The following is a 22605-nucleotide window of genomic DNA, read 5'->3' on the forward strand; positions in this document are numbered from 1 at the left end:
ATATATATATATATATATATATATATATATATATATATATATATATATATATATGTATGTATATATATATATATATATATATATATATATATATATGTATATATATGTATATATATACAGAAGAAAAATAAATAAAACTATTACAAAAAAGTTATCGAACTATAAAATAACTGTTTAAAATTAGTTTATTATTTAATTTATTTTTAATCAAAATTTAATTTATTTTGATTTTTTTTAGCTTCATTACTCCAGTCTACAGTCACATATTCCTTCAGAAATATGTGAAATATATTAATATTATTAGTATTAATAGTATTAATATTAATATTATAAATGGTAATAGTAATAAAAGCAATAATGTAAATGAGTAAAAATTTTATTTGAAACTACATACGAAAGAAAAGCAGTTATTTAATTTTTTTTATAAATATTTAACAATTTTGCAATTTATTTACTTTTAATGAATACCGCCTTGATTAACAAAATAATTTTCTTAAAATAAAAAAACATGAAAATTTTTGACCCAAAATTTTGACCGATAATTTATATGTATCAAATATTTACAAAATTTATTTAAAAATGTGTTTATTGTGCATATACAAAAACAGCTATATTTTTCAGGAGAAATCAGGAATGTCTATAGGATGTAATGGATATATATTAAGCAATTTAGATAGTTAAATCAATGTGATGTCGTTTTACATTAAAAAAGGGTTATGTAAACATACAAAAAATATCAGGATACAAGAAAATAAATGAATGAATGTTAAATGTGTCTGTTAATCAAAATGCAAATCCAAATAAATATTAAATACATGTTATAAACGTATCCAAATACACACCAAAAAAACCCCCAAAGAAATTAGGATGTGTTAAATATATATAAATATGTGATATGTTAAATATATAAAGAGAAAATAAATACAGAGGATGTAAATGTATCTCTTTGGAATATAAATAAAATATAAAAATTTGAATATAAATATAAAATATATATTTTACATCTAAATGCATATGCAAAATATAATGCAATTTATCTAACAATCAAATACACAAAATCTGTTTTGAGTATATAGTGAGTAATTAATATGTTAAATGAAAATTTATATTCATAATATCCATTTATTTTTTATCATTCTATCCTTATCATTTCTTCTGCACACAGTATCTTCAAGTCTATTGTTCATTGTCTCATCTCATTGTGATTTCATTATTTCTCTTCTCTTCTCTTCTCTTCTCTTCTCTTCTCTTCTCTTCTCTTCTCTTCTCTTCTCTTCTCTTCTCTTCTCTTCTCTTCTCGCTCTGTTATATAAGTGAAAGTGTTGAACACCCACCTGAAGGTCTTGTTGAATGTGAGTACAGGACATTATGCAACTGCTTTCCTTTTCCTTTTTTTGTGTGTGTCACCTTCTCGAAAGGGTAACTTTGTACACATACCCACATGTACAGTATATACAGAATGCACATGCTGTTATCATGTAAAGTTTAAGGACAGGTAAATATTAGGCTATTTTCATTTCTCACGCATCAACATATATATGCAGAATGTGCATGCTGTTAATCATGTAAATGTTTAGAGACGGGTAAATCTTTTGTATGTGAGGTTGTTTTTGATTTGATTTCCAGCTCTCATGCGTCATGTTTTCATGGCATGAGGAGCCTGCAGTGAAATGTGTGTGTTGTTGTTGTAGCTGAAGCATTTCTGCTGACTGAGTTACAATCTGCTGGAATATAAAACTCACATGAGATCAAGACTTCAGTCACGTCCAGCTTTTCTAATGCAGTAATGATTAATAAATAATTGGATGATTTGGGCTAATTATAAATGCAAATATTTTACCTGGTCTTACCAGTTTGGACCATCCTAAAGGGATAGTTCACCCAAAAATTACAATCATGTCATCATTTACTTACACTTTCTTTGTTCCATACCTGTTTGATTAAAAAAAAAAGTCACGAAAGGAGATATTTGTAACACATTTTGGAAACCGCAAAACATTTACTTCCATAGTATTTAGGTTTCCTACTATTGAAGCTAATGGTTACAGGTTTCCAACATTCTTCTGAATAGTTTAACAGAACTAAAAGCTCAAACTGGTATAGAATTATGTAAACAGTGAGCAAATAATGGCACAATTTTTATTTTTGGGTGAACTATCCCTTTAATTCCCCATGCCACTGATTCATCAAGATTGTTATGTGTTGTTTTCTCTTATTGTAAAGCACTTTATGACTCAATTTCTGGGAAAGGTGCTATATAAATAAACCTTTAATTACTTATGTGAGCATAAAACATCACACATACAGTATGTAATCAGTATTAAGGGATACAAAGTGTAAAATCTACCAGCAAACATAACTGTAGCAACACCAGCTGATCTGCTGATCCACTGACAGATGATTTCATGCTTTCATGTTGTTTGTGCTAAATTCTGACCCTACTATCTGAATGTGGCTGCAGAAATCAATACTTATTAGAGCAGGCAAACTTTTTCTATTAATAAAAGTTATTTAGCTGTAATTTTTATCCTCTATTAAATATCTATATTTTTGAATAAGGTGGTTTTTAAGATATGATTAGACAATTTTGAAGCATAACTGCTGCTTCGGGCTGGTTTAAGCTGATTTCTAGCTGTTCATGAGCTGATTTTTAAGCTGGTCACAAGCTGGTTTGAGCTGGTTCTTGGCTGAATTTGTCTTGACCACATCTACATACCTAAATGCATTAAGTTGTTGTCATGTTTTGGGCTGATTAGATACATAATGATTTGTGCAAAAAGAATGAATGAGCTATGAAAGAATTAACTTTGAGATTTGACTTCATCCTTGCATTAAGAGGGCAGTTCCAAGAAATAAATGTGTATTTTCACAGCCCCAAACTACCCATCATGTTAGACCTGCCCTGAACTAAGACATCTTACATTTTTATTGTATATGAACATGTGCTTCATAATAAGAGTTGTTTTTTTAATATCACATAAAAACATGCAAGCAATAATTGTGGTCACAATGGTGTATATGCACAGAGACTCTTTAATTTTCAATGTCATTATAAAAGGGCAGTGTTTAAGATCTGGTTTGTTTAAAAGGCAATGATTGATTAAGAAAAGATAATATTTGAGTTTCAGACCAGACAAGAAGCACTGCATTAAAATATATTGTTCTTCGCCATGTGTTTAAAATATGGACATTTATTTTACCACAGTATTTTCAATGTTTGCTCTGCTGCTACTGAAGGTGCTTGCGTTTAAACAACATTTCATCTTGTTTCATGCTTGAACAGCTAAATGAATTAGAGCTGCACGATATTGGAAAACACTGACATTGCGATATTTAGTTTTTATGTGATATATATTGTGATATGAATATAATATGGCTTATAACTCTTTTTAGAAAATCATTCAGAATTTTACATTGATTGTGATGATATTGAAGGGGAGTGAATCTGGATAAAATATAATAAACTAATTACCAACATAATTAATAAAATAGAGCAAAGATACAAGTTAAATAAACAATTCTTTGCGGTTCTCCGGAGAGTTAAACAGTATTATTGCACAAAATTTAAATAATCAAATGGAAAATAAGAATTGAACATTACATGTAGATCAAAGCTGTCAAAAAACTGTTCAACAACATCCGCACTTATTTTAAGACAAAAACAAACACTTCTTTATATACTTCAAATGTTGACTTCTAGTCTTCATAATAAAAATATTTAAATGCAGTTATATTGTTTTTAGTACAAATTGTAAAATTTCTATACTACAAATGGTTTAAATTCGCTCTACCTTAAGTAGTCACAGCTAATAAAAAGTTATTTTGTTATCAGGGTTAAACTTAGGGTTACTTATAATCCCAACTCAACATTACAGATCCTGTGATGTGACTATTGCAGATTCACACATTGCGATATTGATGCTGAAACGATATATTGTTCAGCCCTAAAATGAATGCTGAAGTCCATTTATTTAAACATTTATTTATTTATTAATGTTACATTTGATTAATTCATGCATTATATTTGAATTAAATTGCATTCTCCATGCTGTAAAAGAAACCTTATGAAATTGTAAATAGTCACATCAACCTTTCACCGGAAGTTTATTGGTGGCTGAAAAACACATATCCATATAGCCCATTGTGACTGGTGGGATTAAATAAATATTACCACAATTGAACAGGTTTACCTAATAAACTGATTAGTGTACTTGCATCAGTTTTTATTGCTAATTTGACACCTTATACACAAAAATATAAATTTAAGAAATTTAATTTGACTTTTTTTCTCTTAAGTAAAAATCACATTATATTTGTAGTGTTCTTATATACACAAAACAGCTTTGAAAGTCTATATTGTGATTATTAGTTTAGATAACATAGATTTTTTTTTCCTTAAATGTACATGGAATCTATTTTTGGATATGTGCATGTGATTGAGTAAACACATACCAGTAAATACAAATCAGAGAAGAGATGTTACTGAAAGAGGGTGAAGTTATTTTAAATAAAAGAGAAAACATTCATATAAAAAATTATGTTCAAGGACAAATCACATTTCAGTGTTTCATTTAAATATGCATATTTCAATCTTAGTTTTTGTCTTGGTGAATGCACTGTTGGATTGTTTTCAGGATTCTTTAATGAATACAACATCAAAAAAGACAAATTCATTTGAAATTCAGCATATTTTAAAATTAATATCGTAATAAAATTTACGATAGATTTTAGTTGACTTTTTGCTCTCATGTAGAAATCACATTATATATACTGAATTTATACAGTGCTCGGCATAATTGTATACAGCCCATTTTTAAAAATTATTATTTTCTCAATTTCTCAGTGAGTATAGGCAATGTATTTTGGTGCATTTAAACAAAACATATTTATTAAACAGATATATTTATCAAAATAATATTTTAGTTACCAAACATATTTAGAAATTGAAAGATAATACAATTAAATTCAAGCAAAATATTGCAAAAAAATAAAAAAATAAATACAACCTACAAAATATCAAGCTTCTATTGATTTTCTTCTTTTTTAAACCAGTATTTAATATTTTTCTATAACTTATAAATTTGGGTGTGCTAGTTTTTGGACCGTTATCAGAAGTTATTTTGTTAGATTAGCTCCAGATTTGTCTTCAGTACGGACCTAATCTATATGCACAAATATAATATTGTATAGCTTCCTATTAAAAATATAAATTTAAAAGAGAGATTTGCGAGGGGATTACTTGTATATACTGAGCACTGTATAAACATAAAATAGCTTTGAAAGTCTATATTGTGATTTTTAGTTAAGATGTCATGACCAGTATATTGTCTTTCTGCTGGTGGATGAGGAGATTTCCCCCCAACAGCATCTGTAAATCACGTTGAGTACCCAGAATAGCGCTATATAAATGTAAGGAATTATTATTATCTCTGAATCAGCATTGTGTGTGTTTGTGTGCAGATGTTTTGTATCAGGAGTACCGCGACACCTCCAAGCAGCAGGAGATCGATCAGCGGCGGCAGAGAGATGGTCTTCCCACTGCAGGTTCAGGGGTCTTGGCTGCTCCTGCTCTGCAGCTCCAGCTGAGGAGCAGCACTAACTCACTGAATCTGTGGCAGAACCTGGACGCCGTGAAGAAGAGTGGACTGCTGCAGACACTGGAGCCAAAAGAGATTATACTGCAGGAGGTATGATGACTACTAGAGGTGTGAACATGCACTGGTCTCACGTAGGGTTGTAACAATATACCGGTATGACGGTTTACCACGATTTGAACGTGCACGTTTATCATACCATGAACAATTGCATATCAACGGTTTTAACCCTTAAAGACCGAGACAGCTGCCCGCGGCTAAAAATAAGTATTGCTCTTAAATGTTTAATAACTTTTGATCCGCTGATCCGATTCATATAATTCAAAGATTGGCATAAAGAAGAGAATCTCAGCTTTCTGCTGTATCACATAACATTCGCGGACTTTCAGAGGCTCCGGAATCAGTGCGGTTACGTCATCAACATTTGACAACGCTGATTTGACAAAGAAACGCTCGTCACTGTGTCTCCGGACAAATCAGACATGACACATTGATGCATTGTCCCTCCTCCATGCCCAGATTGGTTCAAACTCGCTATATCACAACCAATAAGCATAGGTTTCGCTTTTGTTTGTGGACCAAGCTTTTTGAACAACACGGAATGAGAGAAAGGCATACATTTATGCGCGGCTAAATAAAACGCCAAAAAAAAAAAAAGTTTTGCATGAAATAATTCTCATACTAAGTACTTTTGCATGCACAGCAGCACAGAAACATGACAAAACAGTGACACAGCAAAGACGAACTGCTGCTCTTGCTGTTTTCAAAAGACGCAAATGAAGATGCAGCTGTTTGTCTGCATTGCAGACAACCATATCCAAATCCATATCGATAGACAACCATATCCATGCTGGCACATAAAACCTAAGGATGTTCCATATTGAATCTAGTTTCGTTATGTAACTATTTATAGTATAGTAAATATTTATATCTATTTTTTACTGAGGATTTGCACCATGTTTATTTGGACTTTATTTGGACTTTGACACATTATTTATTATTTTCTTATTTTTATTTGTTCATTGTAAGTGGTGTTGTTTATAGTAACTGAAAATATATTATTTGGAAAAAGTCAAATTTGCTTCACTGTTCTATTATTTTGTAACATTTGTAACATACCGTATACCGCGAAACCGTCAAACCATGGTATTGTTTTAGACGATTATCATACCGTAAAAAATTCATACCGTTACAACCCTAGTCTCACGGTTCGGTTCGATTACAATTATTATGCCATCAATTTGGTTCAATTCGATATCTCAGTGCATTGACAATGCTTTCCATACACAGTTTCATATTATCTTCACAGCACAGCAATTCTTGTATTAAAATGTATAAAGATATTAATATTTATAAAGTATTTGTAATACAATTTTGTCCTTTATTACAAAGTCAGATACATTATCTGTATCTTTAAACAACACAAGCATTCATAGCAAATAAACAAATATAAATATCCTACTCGTTTTCTGAGCCTTGTCTAGCAAGTTCTTTTTTTACACCCCTTTGATTGGTCACGCGCTCAACAGTAAGGGCTGCAATTAGCTCTTACCTGCTGGCGCTCTTCATAGATGAGTGACACTCGTGTCTGTATCCAGAAGTATCACTGTAACAGCCGAGAGAAGAGGAAAAGTCTTGCCAGCAGGTCAAGTGGGCCACAGTTAGAGAGAGAGATATTTACTAGGGGAAAAAAATTAGTGTGTCCTTCTAGCGGCCCAATTCAATAATGTCTGTCACAAAAAGAGAGAGCAGACCAATAAAAACATCAGTGATGTGCCTCCAAACACACACAAACACACACACACACACACATACACACACACACACACACACACACACACACCTAGATGATTATAAATGAATCATTGTAAATATACTGATTATTATTGTTTTTATTACTGTTTTATCCTAAAAATTTAGTTTATTCTGATCTTTTTTTGTATTGATTTGTATGAATAATTAATGTTGAATAATAATATAATATATTGAATATTAATGTGTTATATTGAATAATATGATGTATTGTTGATATTTTATTTAATTATTATATATAAATATCATCTATTTTATTTTTTATTATTATTTTTTTGCTACTACTGCTATTTACTGTGTGTACTGTTTTGTTTTTGATTTTTTTTATTATATATGTATGTTACTTTTTATGTAAACTTTATAACTGCTTTGGCAATACATTTGTAACAATTGTCATGCCAATAAAGCAATTATTGAAATTGAAATTAAAATTGAGAGAGAGAGAGAGAGAGAGAGAAATGAGTTTACTTTCATTATCTCAATTGCAGTGAAATAGGGGCTTCTGCTGTAAGTGTCAGTAAAAGACTATCCAGCAAACATGCATGCATTGAAATTGTGCACAGCTTCTGCGTTTTTACGTAGTGGGAGCCTTGTAAATACTTGCGCTTGCCTCCCTCGCCATAGTAAGCTACGGCGACATAGCGCATATAAGATAAATTACGTCACTACATAATAATCGGTTATGATTACTACTGAACCAATACCAAATTGTCCACGTCTGCATCGCGGTGCACCAAAGAAACTATTAATTTTGACACCCGTAATGACTACATTCATTTGTCATATACATTAGTGTTCAGAAGTCTCTTTTCTGCACAATAAAGCTGTGGTTATGTGATAATAAATACAGGAAACTAATATGTGAACCTGTTGTATGGGTATATTTCTGTTAACAGCGTAAAATACATTTGTTTGATTCATAAATTTGTAAAATCGGAGGAAACATGCAAACTTCTAGTTTAAAAGTACAACCTGCTTCTTACTCAGGGCTGTCTATGCAAATGAGGGAGCGATCATCACTAATAGGCCAGGCTTTCTACCTCAGATGACCCCTACAAAAATGTCAATCAATTAGTTTCTGCAGATTGTTTTGATGAAGTGTGATTATAAAAAATACAATTAATAAGATTTGACCATTAGAGGCTGGCTATATGCACACACTGTTGTCACACAACTGTCTTACAAAATCCTTTTAATAGGGATTTTGCATAGTAAGTCCCTTTTAATGAGGTTAATATAGACAAAAACTCATTAGAGGCTGATTATATTCACACACTGTTGCCACACAAATGCATTTACACCACTTATAAAAGAGATTTTGCATAATAGGTCCCCTTTAAGATAGATAACTTTTTATATATATATATATATATATATATATATATATATATATATATATATATATATATATATATATATCAGGGTTCAACGCTAAGGATTTTTTTCTACTGGCCCAATCGGACCAGTGGTTCAGATTTTTACTTGCCCTGCCAATATTGTCACTGGCCCCACCAAAAAAAGTTAATAGCTTTTTCTAAGCCACAAATAAAAAAAAAGTCAAAATATTTGTAAATCTAGAATTTAAATATTTCAAAATTGTTAATAAAGTGTTTTGCAAACAAAATAGCAAAATGTGCAAGGATTTTTTTTGCAAAACCAAAAGATGACTGACCTGCCAAACTAACGCCAAACTGTACAAAACATCACTTCATTTTTTTAGTCGTGGTGTACCCTCATAAATGTCTGCTTCCAAGACATTCTGCTTTTCCTTTAGCATCATTACTTGATGTTGCCGCCATGTTGCTGTCTCTTAGCTGTACTGATTGTTACGGAAAAAAATAACATGCTCACAACATCCAATCAGATAAGAGGAACCGAGAAGGTTGCATTTGAAGGCTTAAAAACACAAACGGTTTCTCTATTCTGACTGTATTTGCACGCAATTGACAAATAGTCACAGGCAAATTAAACTTTAGTGACAGGGCATTAGAGGCCCTATCGGGCCAGTAACGATCCTGTCTACTGTCCCGAGCATCTCACATGCTGGCCCCGGGCCATCGGGCAGTCCTTATTGTTGAGCTGTGTATATATATATATATATATATATATATATATATATATATATATATATATATATATATATACTATTATACATAGTATATATATATATATATATATATATATATATATATATATATATATATATACTATGTATATATATATATATATATATATATATATATATATATATATATATATATATATATATACTATGTATAATAGTAACAGATGTTACTATATATAACAGATGTTGTGTTTTTATCTACAGTCTACAGTTTTGTTTTTTAATGTACAAACAGTAACATTACATTCTTAAAGGAGATTTGAAGTGTAAAATGTAAAATAGGGACAAATATGAAAAATCATACTGAACTTTTGAACAGTACACAATGTGCTAGCTTACAATACATGCTCAGAATTATCAGTGAAGCCAAGATAATTGTGTCTTTCTCTGTCTGCAGGCCATGTTTGAACTGGTGACCTCTGAGGCTTCCTATTACAAAAGCTTGGAGCTTCTGGAGACACATTTCCTCCGAAACCCTCTTCTTGTCAACACTTTGAGTCAGTCTGACATGCACTTTCTGTTCTCCAACATTACGGACATCATGAAGGCAAGCGAAAAGTATGTGTCTGATAGGGAACGCATGCGGTCAGCGATACATTTAATGCTTTTGTGGTTTCCAGTTAAACCTCCCTGCCTACATAATGGTTTCCGTGCTGTGAAAGAGGCCTAAACTGTTTGTCTAGACCGCAGTGGCTTTTTCTTCATTAGTAATGGGTTAGAGTGGGTGTATTAGTATTAAAAGCTCTCATATTAAATATAGACCTTAATAGAATAAAACAAATATCAACTATTTACACAACCCAAACCTAATAAACACAGTAGATCCTAACAAACTGGAAATATTGAAGTGGTCTCCTAATAGTTTCTATAGGTGTATGCTTTAAATATATGTTTTTGTGTAGGTTTATTCATCAGGGGTCACCACAGCGGAATGAACCACCAATTTATCCAGCATGTTTTACACAGCGGATGCACTTCTAGCTGCAACACTGTATTGGGAAAGGCCCATACACTCTTACATTTACACACACACACGCGCACACACACACACACACACACACACACACACACACACACACTACGGCCAATTTAGTTTATTCAATTCACCTATAGCGCATGTCTTTGTTTGGACTCAGGGGAAAACCAGAGCACCCGGTGGAAACCCACGCCAACACCTGGAGAACATGCAAACTTAACAAAGAAATGCCAACTGGTCCAGCTAAGATTCGAACCAGCGACCTTCTTGCTGTGAGGTGACAGTGCTAACCACTGAGCCACCATGTCGCCTATTAATACTAATATAATGCATGTAAAAATTGTATAATATTTAGAAATGTATGCAATTTAACTTACAATATGTGTATAAATATATGCTTTACACAAAATATATTAAATATTTATTTTTGCTAATACATGTTAATTTGAAACATATTTATTAATTTTAATAATTATGGTATTTTATTTGCATAAATATACATTTTAAAATATGTCAGCATTTAATTTATTTTTTATTTGGTAATGTTTTTATTAATGTATTTATTTTTTGGTAATGTTATATTTTGGTGTATTTTAAATAAAAAATATATGCCTACATTTATATTAGGGCTGGGCGATTAATCGAAAAGTAATCGAAATCGACATTCAGAACCTATAATTGATAGAATTTTTCCATGTCAATTTCTTCAATTACTTTCGCTACCGCGTATGGTCACGTGGCCCGCTTTGTTAAGGCTGATTTATACTTCTGCGTCGAACGCATGGGTATGGTGCAGCCTTCGTGCGGTTGCATACTTTTGTGAGCACAATACATGTGAGCATATTTTTGTACAAAACTTATTAGTGAATTATAAGGGCACAAAAATTAAATAAATAAACAAAATAATCACTCCTTAATCGGAATAAAATTAAAATGCTCAATCAGTCAAGGTTTAGATTTTAGGCCAAATCACCCAACCCTATATATTTAAAATAATATATAATAATGTCAAGGTTTTGATGCAAGATGCAAAAAAAATTTACATTTTAAATGTATTTTATAATTGATTGCATATTTATTCATTCCTGTATCTTTATATGTTAAATTCAATAATATGCGTCTAAATACTTGTTTAAAAAATATTACATATTTTATTATTATGTGCTTAATAATTATTTTTAATATATTTATATTGATCATTTTTCCATTTAAATTTTTTTGTTTCAATATAAAAATATAAATACATCTTTATATTTGTTTCAAAATATTTTATGCTTTAAATGTTTGATATTTGTCAGCTTTAAAAAATATTTAATTTTTTTTTATACTTTTATACATGCATAGAAAGTTTTATTATATTCATATTATATATTTTAAATGGCCCCACTTTATATTTAATGTCTTTAACTAATATGTAATAACACTGAACTTAATAATAATTCTTTACAATATACCTATTGTGTAAATGCATGCTTTTACATTGTACTTATGCTTGATTTAATGCCTGCATGTAACTACATCTCTAATTAATTACACCTTAACCCTCACTAAAACCAACCCATAGCCCCAAACCTGTCGAGAAGGGTGTAAACGGAGCCAGCTACAAGTGGGTGGGCGTTCAGGTTCCAAGTGGGCTTTACAAACCTAGAGTTTTTATTTTTATTTATTTATTTAATATTTAATATTGAGTCCAATATTGTGCTTTATGAATGTCTACACCTACTCTAACCCTAAACCTAACCTCACAGTAACCTGTTGTGTTTTATTAGCATCCACACCTACCCCAACCCCAAACCCAACCTCACAGTAACCAGATGTGTTTCATTAATATACACTCCACCTACAGCACCTAAACCCAACCTCACTGTAACCCTTTGTATTTTTATTAATGTCTACACCTACCCTAACCTTAAACCCAACCTCACAGTAACCGGATGTGTTTTATTAATGTCTACTCCATCTACAACACCTAAACCCAAACTTCCCTTGGTTTAAGTCCCTTCTACTTGGAGGTCTCCGAGCTGTTGCAATACATATGTCCCCAACCTTATCCATATCTCACCTCAGTAGCACCAGAAAAGTTCTGCAATGCATTATGAACACTTTAAGTAAATTATATTTATATTTTAATGCAAGCACATAGTAGTTAAGGACACTTGATATAAAGTGGGATCTTTTAAATGTGTATTTTTGTATATGTTATTAATGTGTAGCAACACAATACGACATCTGCCATTAGTGATTCAATAAATAGCTTTCGAATTTTCCCAAGCAGTTCAAACATGTTTTGCCTAGCACAACAGTCAAATCAATGATAATAAACATCATTTGAAACACAGTGCATAATCTTTCTTCAATCCTATTTAAGCATTGAAACCTCCCATTCAGCTCGACACCCATTATTGCCCACTGGCTAAAATGAAAGTGTTTCTGCGATTGATTTGATTCCAGTCCGTTCGCTGCATAGCATGAAAATCCACCCACTAATGCGATGAATCATGAGCGTGAGTCAGGAGCAGATCGGCTCTCACACACTGCAGAACACTGGATTACAAGACTGATGCCTGCTTTTTTCCCCCTTATATAAGACGTCTTTGTTAGCGGTGCACAGCTAAGCTAAATCTGTTGAGCTGAAGTTAAAGTTCCTTGAAAGATAAATGTTTTCACTGTTTCCAGTGGATTTTCAGTGTACACTATACAATATACTGGTGAGAAAGAAGTATGTTCTCATCACTGAGTTCACATTTATTTCACAGATTACTAATGTGAAATATTGTTTTCAACTATTTTATCGTTTAATTTTATTTCTCTATAATTTAAAGCTGTATTTATTTCAGTTTTCAGAAATCACATGATCCTTCAGAAATCAATATAATTTGATTTGCTGTTATGTTATGATCAGCTATTAATGGAAATCGTTCATTTGATAATGATTCTCATAATAGTTTCTCAGTGATGAAAACTAATGAGTTTATTTTCATTTACATTTATTTGAAAAATATAGACGTTATAAATGTTTATTCATTTATTATTTTGATACTTCATTTATAGGATTTTTTAATAAATTTGCACAAAACAGAATAACAAGAAGTCCACAACAACCAAAACAAAAAAATGTATTTATACAAACCAACATTCCCAACACTAATTTCCCTTTTGCGGCTTTATTTGAAGAGACACATAGCTAATAGTCTGCAAACATTAAAGTCTTTAAGGATCACACAAATGCACAGCAAGTGTACATATATGGTGCATACACAGTTCCAATACAGTAATAACTAACTAACTAACTAACTAACTAACTAACTAACTAACTAACTAACTAACTAACTAACTAAATAAATATAATAAAGCAAATTGCAAAGAAATACAGTTAAAACCAGAAGTTTACATACACTCTAAAAAAGGAATATAACCATTTAAAAAAAATCTCTGATGGTAAATCATAATAAACGTTTACTATTTTAGGTCTGTTAGGATTACCTAAATGATTTACATTTGCCAGAATAATAAGATATTTTTTTTTATTGTTTATTAATTTCTCAACAGTCAAAAGTTTACATACATTTCCTTGGTACTTTTTTAGCTTTGCTTTAAACTGTATAACTTTGGTCAAATGTTTTAAGTATCCTTTCACAAGCTTCTCACAACAGTTTGAAGTAATTTTGGCCCATTCCAAAAAAGTCTTCTTTTAAAAATGCCTAGCCTAGAGTCTCACAGTGCCTAGTAATGCAGAGTTTAGACCTCTCAAATCTTAATCAAAATGTGCGCATGTACTGTATTTATACTCTAGGCCAGGGGTTCTCAAACTGTCCTGCAGATTTTAGCTCCAATTTGCCTCAACACACTTGCAAGGATGTTTCAAGAAAGATTCACTAGCCCAGGTGTGTCTGATTGGAGTTGGAGCTCAAATCTGCAAGAAACTGGACCCCCAGGACTCCGATTATGAACCCCTGGCTTAGAGTATAAATACATGCGCACATTTTGATTGAGACTTGAGAGGTCTGAACTTTTCTAAGCAATGTGAGACTGAAGAGGCCACAACAATTACTGTATAAACCTTATATATATTTGTGTATTTATCTATTCATCAAGATGCTAACACTATGATGTAAACATAAATTTTAACTGTAATCCTCCTTTTTTTTTTTTTAAAGCTAATTCATTTATTTATCAAGTTACTAGCATAAATACTTACTGAAAACCTCATGTTTTTTTTCCAGGTTTTTGATGGATCTGGAGCATCGGATCGAAGAGTCCATCCTGATCTCAGATGTGTGTGACATTGTTCATTTCCACGCTGTTAACCACTTCCAAGTCTTTATCAGCTATGTCATCAACCAGGTCTACCAGGAGACCAACTACCGGCGGATACTGTAAGAACACTTCTTACCTTTGCATATGAAAAATGGGAAATGCTGTGTAATATTGTCTGAGGTCAGATATCCCTATTTCAGTTATGTCTGTCTGTCAAAACAACAATAAAATAACTTATAGACATAACAGTATGAAATGGATGCAGAATGTTTTATTAGTTATTTTGTAAGGTGCTAGAATTCAGCTTAAAGTGCTTTTTTTTTCTTCGATGTTTGACGTAGTCTCATCCAAAACACGATCAGGGTGTGGGACATAGTGTATAGCTCCTCCCCTTTTTAAAAAAACAGCCAATAGTATTTTGTTTCATCACCGCTCTGCCAGTGGGAGTGGTTGAGCTCAATCGCATTAAATAAAAAGCAAGTGTGAAGTGTCTTGAAGGGGGTAGAACATGTCTAGAGAGCATTTGATTGGAAAGATTTGATGAGAAACTGAGGTATAAGGTGACATGAATAAAACCATTGGTCCAATTGGGCGAAACGACTGCCTAGCTACAAGCTTTACATGTTTATATCAGTTTTTTTATCTTCTTAATGCAGATTTTGTCACTGTTTTGGGGCACATTAGTTTATAGATATTCTATAAACTAACAATACTCATACTAACATCTAAAGAAATTTTGTTTTAATTTAATGCAATTCAAAGGAATAACTATGATAATTAGGGCAATTAAGCAAGTTAGGTTAATTAGGCAACCAACAATGGTGGTGTTATATAGACTAATTGAAAAAATATATGTTTTTAAATTATTTTAAAATAAATAGTACTTAAATCTACTTTTATTCCAGCTAAACTAAAATATATAAGGCGTTCTCCAGAAAAAAAATAAATTCTAGGAAATACTGTAAACGTTTTTTTGTACTTTTAAACATCACTTGGGAAATAATTCAAAAAGAATTCAGGTTAATAATTTTGCCTTAAACTGTTTCTAAATTAATTTAAGTTTTAGTCTGAACACATCTACTGTTGTGCTTCTATATATGAGGCAATATTTTATGTTTATGAAGTGGTCATTAACATTCATTATTGATTTAGAATTAATTAAATTAACATTTATGCAAATTTTCATTCTAGAAATTTATGGCAATTATTAAAGACACATTTAAATCTAACATTTCTAAAAATGTAACAATACAATTACCGTATTTTACTATGATCAATTAGTTGGCTCTACTTTCTTGGTCAACCAGCTTCAACAGAAAGAAAATGCCGTTCTGCCAGCTATATATGGCTTTTAAGCACCCACCAACTAAACTGGTCCAGTGATCATTGTTTATAGTCTTAAATGTTTTCTTTGTCTTCATGCGTAATAAGCTTCGCATAAGAGAATTTCCTCATTTGTGGCGTAACCGAAACATGTGACGTTGTGAGTGATGTCTCTTGTAATTAAATGAGACACGGTAACTTGACTTGACAGGTAGGTGTGGCACACGCACGCACACACACGCGCGCACACACACACACACACACACATACACACACAAAAATTCATACACACAAAAAAACAGAAACAGCCACACACCAGTGTCTCAAATTCTTCCCACACTCACTTCTCTTGGTGAAATTCCATCACACTTTTATTTTTAAAATCACCAGAGGAAGGAAAATCTGTCACCATTTACTCCCTTTAGTGTTATTTAAAAAATGCCTTACTGATTTCCTTAAAGTGGTGTGTGCAAAAGTATTCATGCATTCTGAAATATTATTGAAAAGCATACAAATATTACACTGAAATACAATCTAAGGAATTTAGATTGTCTAGATAATCTAGGAAACCCTTTTCACTAATACACTGCTTGTAGTTTCATTTGAAAATACATAAAAATGACAAGCATCCCAGAGCCATATCACCCTGCAGACTGGTCACTCACTGATGCTAAAATTAGGTTGCTGTTGGAAGTGGTGTTAGTGAGGCCAGCAGGGGGTGCTCAACCTGTGGTCTGCGTGAGTCCTAATGCCCCAGTATAGTGAAGGGGCCATTTTTTGGATGAGACGTTAAACTGAGGTCCTGACTAAAAATCCCATGGCACTTCTCGTAATGAGTTGTGGTGTAACCCTGGTGTTTTGGCCAAATTCCCTCCATCATGACCTCCCAATCATCCTCATCCACCGAATTGGCTCTATCACTGTCTCTCCACTCCACCTTTAGCTAGTGTGTGGTGAGCGCACTGACGCCATTATCCTGTGGCTCCCTTCGCATCATCCAATGTTGATGCTGCACACTGGTGGTGGTGTGGAGAAACCCCCCTCATGTTTGTGAAGCGCTTTGGGTATATGGCCATACACTATATAAATACACAATAAATTACAGTAAAAATATACTGTAGTAACTTTGTTTCAAGCCATAGTATAGTAAAGTACCTGAATGAGTCTGTTTTGGTAACACGAGAATTTTAGTAATTGAAGCAAATACTGTACTCTACAACTATAGAGTTTATTATACTGTACTACAATACAGATATTTACTGTATTAAAAATATACAGTATTTATTACAGTTTGTCAGTTCACTGTGGTTAATACTATAGTATTGCTGCAGCATTCAATAACCAAGTGTTGTAAATGGAATCTACAGCATAATACAATTTACTATAGTGTGTTTTAAAAACACCATAGTGTTTACTAAAAATTACCATAGTTTCTTGGCCAAGGGAGATAAGTTTAATGAGATTCGAAAGTAGAAAGACTGGAATAGTATTTTCTTTTATGTCATACTTAGTTTGAACTCAAAATATGAACTATTAATGTCATAAGTGTTTCTTGCAACCTGCACCTTAAGACTTCAGAAGTTACAGTACATGATCGCTTTGTCAGGCTTGTCTAGTGTCATTTTTATTTTTATACCATGCAATTACTGTCAAAGCAACTTTATAGAAAAAGAAAAAGAAACTGGCAATAATAATACATTTATTTATTTATTGAATTATTCATTCATTTTCTTGTCGGCTTAGTCCCTTTATTAATCCGGGGTCGCCACAGCGGAATGAACCGCCAACTTATCCAGCATATTTTTTACGCAACTGATGCCCTTAAAGCCACAACCCATCTCTGGGAAACATCCACACACCAACACAGACACACACACACACGCAGACCCCCGTGCACGCAGGGAGAACATGCAAACTCCACACAGAAACGCCAACTAAGCCGAGGTTTGAACCAGCGACCCAGAGACCTTCTTGCTGTGAGGCGACAACACTACCTACTGCGCCACTGCCTCGTCCTTTATTTATTTATTTTTCCTTTATTTTAACAGTCCTACTGAGATACAACCTCTCTTCTCCCATTGAGTCCTGATCAAAACAACAGCACAACAAGTTTCACATTAAAAACAAATACAAGCATATAAGACAAACTGCATTTAGCTTTGTTCTCGTAAGACACGTGTGAAAGAAAATAATTAATAAACGGTCAATCATAACAAGTACATGTTTACCTAAATGAGCTCTGAGTTTTTATTGCTGTGAGTGTTATAGATTTCAGGACAGTTGTGTGTGATTGTTGCGTAAAATGGAGCAGACTGTGTGTGTTCAGAGTCTCCACAGATCAGCTGTTCACCTGGACTCTCGCCTCAGGCTTCAGTCTCGCTGCCGTCTGATGTGTTGTATAAGAGTTGTCTTGCTGCTTTCATTTGTGTGTGTTTGTATTTCTGTAAGCCCAGTAAAGCTCTTGGGGCTTTCTGCACATGGGCCTGGGGAGTTTTTGTGCTTTCCATTCCTGCTAAGATTAGGGTTAAATCCAGGCTCTCTGTGTGCAAGTGTGTGTCATGTTCATAACCACAGCTGTAGTGCTCAAGGTAAATGAGTACACCGCTCACATATTTCTTTTTTACAATTATATTTTGTATTCATTTAAAAATTATATTTTCAACTGGATGATTAACGATGATATACTAGCATTAGTCAGTACCAAAGCCAAAACTGGAACTTATCCAACAGAAGTTTTAAGATCACAATCTAAAAATTAGTACACCCAGAATAATGTGTTGAGGAAAATATTAATACATTTTTAATAAACAGGAAAAGTCAAGAGAAACATTTTAGATAAAGGCTTTATAGTTATTTTTATATAGTTTTATAGTAATTATAGATAATATTTTTTAATGACAATAACTGGTTTTAATTAAATATATTATCTTTCTATTCCTAACAATGTTAGGTGAACAAACTCATACTGTAATGAATATAATGGTTTAATAAAACATACATTGGCTATGTACACTGAGAAATAAATTAATTTTCAAAAGCATTTTGAGCGCTGTAGGTTGTGCATCAGAAATCAAAATGCCTTGTTGTTTTAAACAACATAGCTCCATGTAGCCAAAGTCTAACCTCATAAACTATGTTCCTGCATTATGACCTAGTTACGTTTAATTCAAGTTCAAAGTCATTGTGTTGTCCTAAAGGCGATGTATAATTTACATTCATAACAATTAATCCTGTTTTTATGTATATAATGCTGCTATTTTAAGTCTATTTCTATTGTGCTATACTTATAGTGTAGCTTTATTCATAGGCCACCTGCTGGACAACTGTCTAAAGTGCTTGCATTGGTCAAAAAATTAGGATATGTTTGAAATCATGCTACTGATATCCTTAACTAAAAGAATCGCAATTTTTATGTGCGCTATATTGCAAAATCTGAATATATATGAGCTATATACACTACCAAATGACAAATAAGGATCTGCTATTAATAATGTAATGAGGGAACAACAGTAACACATTGAAATTTTAATAAAAATCTCTTTACTTGCTAATTGTTGCATTGGGCTGCCATTGAGTTTCTATTCATTCATTTTCCTTCAGCTTAGTTCCTTTTTTATCAAGGGTCGCCACTGCAGAATGAACCACCAACTATTTCAGCATATGTTTTCTGTAGCAGATGCCCTTCCACCTGCAACCCAGTACTGGGATACCTCCATACACACTCATATACGCTACAGCCAATTTAGATAATTTAATTCACCTATGCCGCATGTCTTTGGACTGTGGGGGAAACTAGAGCACCGGAAGCAACCCACACGAATATGGGGAGAATATGCTAAATCCACACCGAAATGCCATCTAGCCTGTGGTGGGACTCAATCCAGTGACCCTTTTGCTGTGAGGTGACAGTGCTAACCACTGAGCCACCATACCGCCCCTAGGTTTCTATCTGAAATTCAATTAATATGCAAAAGGACCTCTCTTTAACCTGTTCTCAGAATGCAGTTTGATACTTTGTGGTAGATCATATGCAAGTATTTTGCCACAGGGCATTGAGCCTGACATTAAAATTGAAACATATTTATGCAAATAATTTCTGGCAACAGTAATTGACACAGTTTGCATACGAACCTCAGATCTCTGCTGAGAGTTTTCCCCTGGCTATTGTTATAAGCTCTTTCCTGCATTGGTTAATCAAAACTTTGAATGCGGTTTAAGTTTACTCTCATCAGAGGTGTGAATTTATTGCTTTTTGATTTCGATGCCTTAAAATAAAACAGCAGTATGCAGCTTCATCTGACAGCGATTAAACAGAAGCATAGCATGCCACTTGTAAAAGCAAACCTCTTTACATCAATCTGTGTGATTTGAGGAGCACAAAGTTTAAGTATATTCTCATGTAAAGTTAAAGTCAGAATTATTAGCCCCCCTCAATTATTATTATTACGGAGAGAAGATATTTTCAACACATTTCTAAACATAATATTTTTAATAACTCTTTTCTAATAACTGATTTATTTTATCTTTGTCATGATGACAGTAAATAATATTTGACTAGGTATTTTATCAAGACACTTCTGTTCAGCTTAAAGTGACATTTAAAATCTTAACTAGGTTAATTAGGTCATAGGCAGGTTAGGGTAATTAGGCAAGTTATTGTATATCAATGGTTTGTTCTGTAGACTATCAAAAAATATATTGCTTAAAGGGGCTAATAATTTTGACCTTAAAGTGTTTTTCTAAAAAAATTAAAACTGCTTTTATTCTTGCCGAAATAAAACAAATAAGACTTTCTCCAGAAGAAAAAAATACTATCAGACATACTGTGAGAATTTCCTTGCTCTGTTAAACATCATTCGGGAAATTTTTAAAAAATAAAAAAATTCTAAAGGGGGCTAATAATTCTGACTTCACTTGTATATCAATTTATTATTTATGATTATGATGCCTTAAAATGTTACACCAATATGGAACTTCATCTGACAGCAATTAAACAGAAGCATAGTATAGCCGTTCGTAAAAGCAAACCTCTTCACAGCAATCTGTGTGATTTGAGGAGCACAAACATAAGATTTACTTGACAGATTTACAGCTGTATGTTCTGTACAGTCATGTTTGGTTTTGGGAGTGACTGGTTCTTTTGATTCAGTTCTTTTCAATGGGTTTCAATTAAAGTGATGTTTGATTTGGGAGTGACTGCATCTTTTAAATAATTTTTTTTCAGTGAGTCTTAACTAACTTTTGTGACTTGTATAACTTTATCACACCCTTTTAAATCATATTTTAAGCTAAAAAACTGTAAAACTGGGTTGTGTTTTGCAAGTATTTTTATATTTTAAGGTATTTTTTGTGTCTTTAAGTTGCTTTACAGTCATATAAACTCTAAATGTTGTCTATTTATTATCATTTAAATATGAAATTGTCTCTGTACATGTCTTTCAGGCAAGAAAATTGTGCTTTTCGTGAAAATATGGCCATCTTAGAGAATCAGCCCAAAGTGAAGGGCCTTTCATTTACATCCTTCCTCATCCTCCCCTTCCAGCGAATCACACGGCTCAAACTGCTTGTTCAGGTAAGCGCCAGCCAATCAGATATCTCAAAAAACTTTATGCATGTAGTAAGCCAATCAAATGTCTGCCGCTGTTAATATATTCTGCTGCACAACATATTTAAAAATGACTGTTATCACGATAATTTATGCAATATCTGTATTGCAGAGAGGTGCAATACATTTATTTTATGTGCCAAGCATTTGTGTGTTTCATGCACAGGTTGTTTATCCCAATTTGCTCAATCAGATTGGACAGTAGTATCTTTATGCCCGCCTTCTCAGTAGGTGTTGCTCTGCTATTGGCTAAACCAATCCAAAGGTAGATCCTTAGAGCAGAGAGTTGTAAATAAATACTAATGGAGGGAATGCGTGCAAGAGAAATGGCAATGAATACTAATATTTAAATATTTGCAGAGGATTTCAGTTAATCATTATATCTTAAAATCTAAACATTTTCATCTTGACATAGTTATTTAATTTTAAAGCCTGAGGTAATTTAATTAGATTTATAATAAATCTATTACCAATTTATTTTAGTTTGATGAATAAATAAGTAAATTAATTTTAAAAATAGCTAGTAAAAAGAAGCTTTCCCTATGTAAATGTTAAATTGCAGGAAATATCATTATGATAATACTCAAAAGTAATGCCAGTAAGGTTCTCTAATTCAGGGGTTTTCAAACTGGGGTCTGCGGACCCCAGGTGGGCCGCAAGAGATAGCTTGGGCGTCTGCATAAAACTTGGCAGAAACAAAAAGTGATTTACGAGATATTTTTTTTCCAGTCCTAAAATTATTAATGACCAAATCTATATACAGTTTTATAATTTATATAAGTGGGTGCTTGATTGTAATGTGTTTATCCCAAAACCTTTTGTGCTTTTTAACGTTTTGCACAGAGTTGAATACTGCAATTAGCGGCTGTAAGTGCAGTATGATGGAAAGATTTTTTTAAAATCCTGCTCCCGC

General features: G+C 32.6%; 1 protein-coding gene across 45 annotated transcripts in view; it reads left to right on the forward strand.

Moving 5' to 3' along the window:
- The window catches only part of ngef (neuronal guanine nucleotide exchange factor), a 57047-nt gene that overhangs the window by 19164 nt on the left and 15278 nt on the right, over positions 1-22605 (forward strand). For all 45 annotated transcript variants that reach the window (XR_015509790.1, XR_015509789.1, XR_015509792.1 and 42 more), the window contains 4 exons: positions 5461-5687; positions 9929-10089; positions 14731-14883; positions 21530-21659. Coding sequence is in view for 5 of the 45 variants with exons in the window: in XM_087284551.1 (XP_087140677.1) it covers positions 5461-5687; positions 9929-10089; positions 14731-14883; positions 21530-21659 (671 nt within the window). In the remaining 40 variants the exon portion in view is untranslated. The remainder of the gene's footprint in view (positions 1-5460; positions 5688-9928; positions 10090-14730; positions 14884-21529; positions 21660-22605) is intronic.

Source organism: Danio rerio, chromosome 15 (assembly GCF_052040795.2).
Source record: "Danio rerio strain M-AB ecotype USA chromosome 15, GRCz13ab, whole genome shotgun sequence".
Lineage (NCBI taxonomy): Eukaryota > Metazoa > Chordata > Actinopteri > Cypriniformes > Danionidae > Danio > Danio rerio.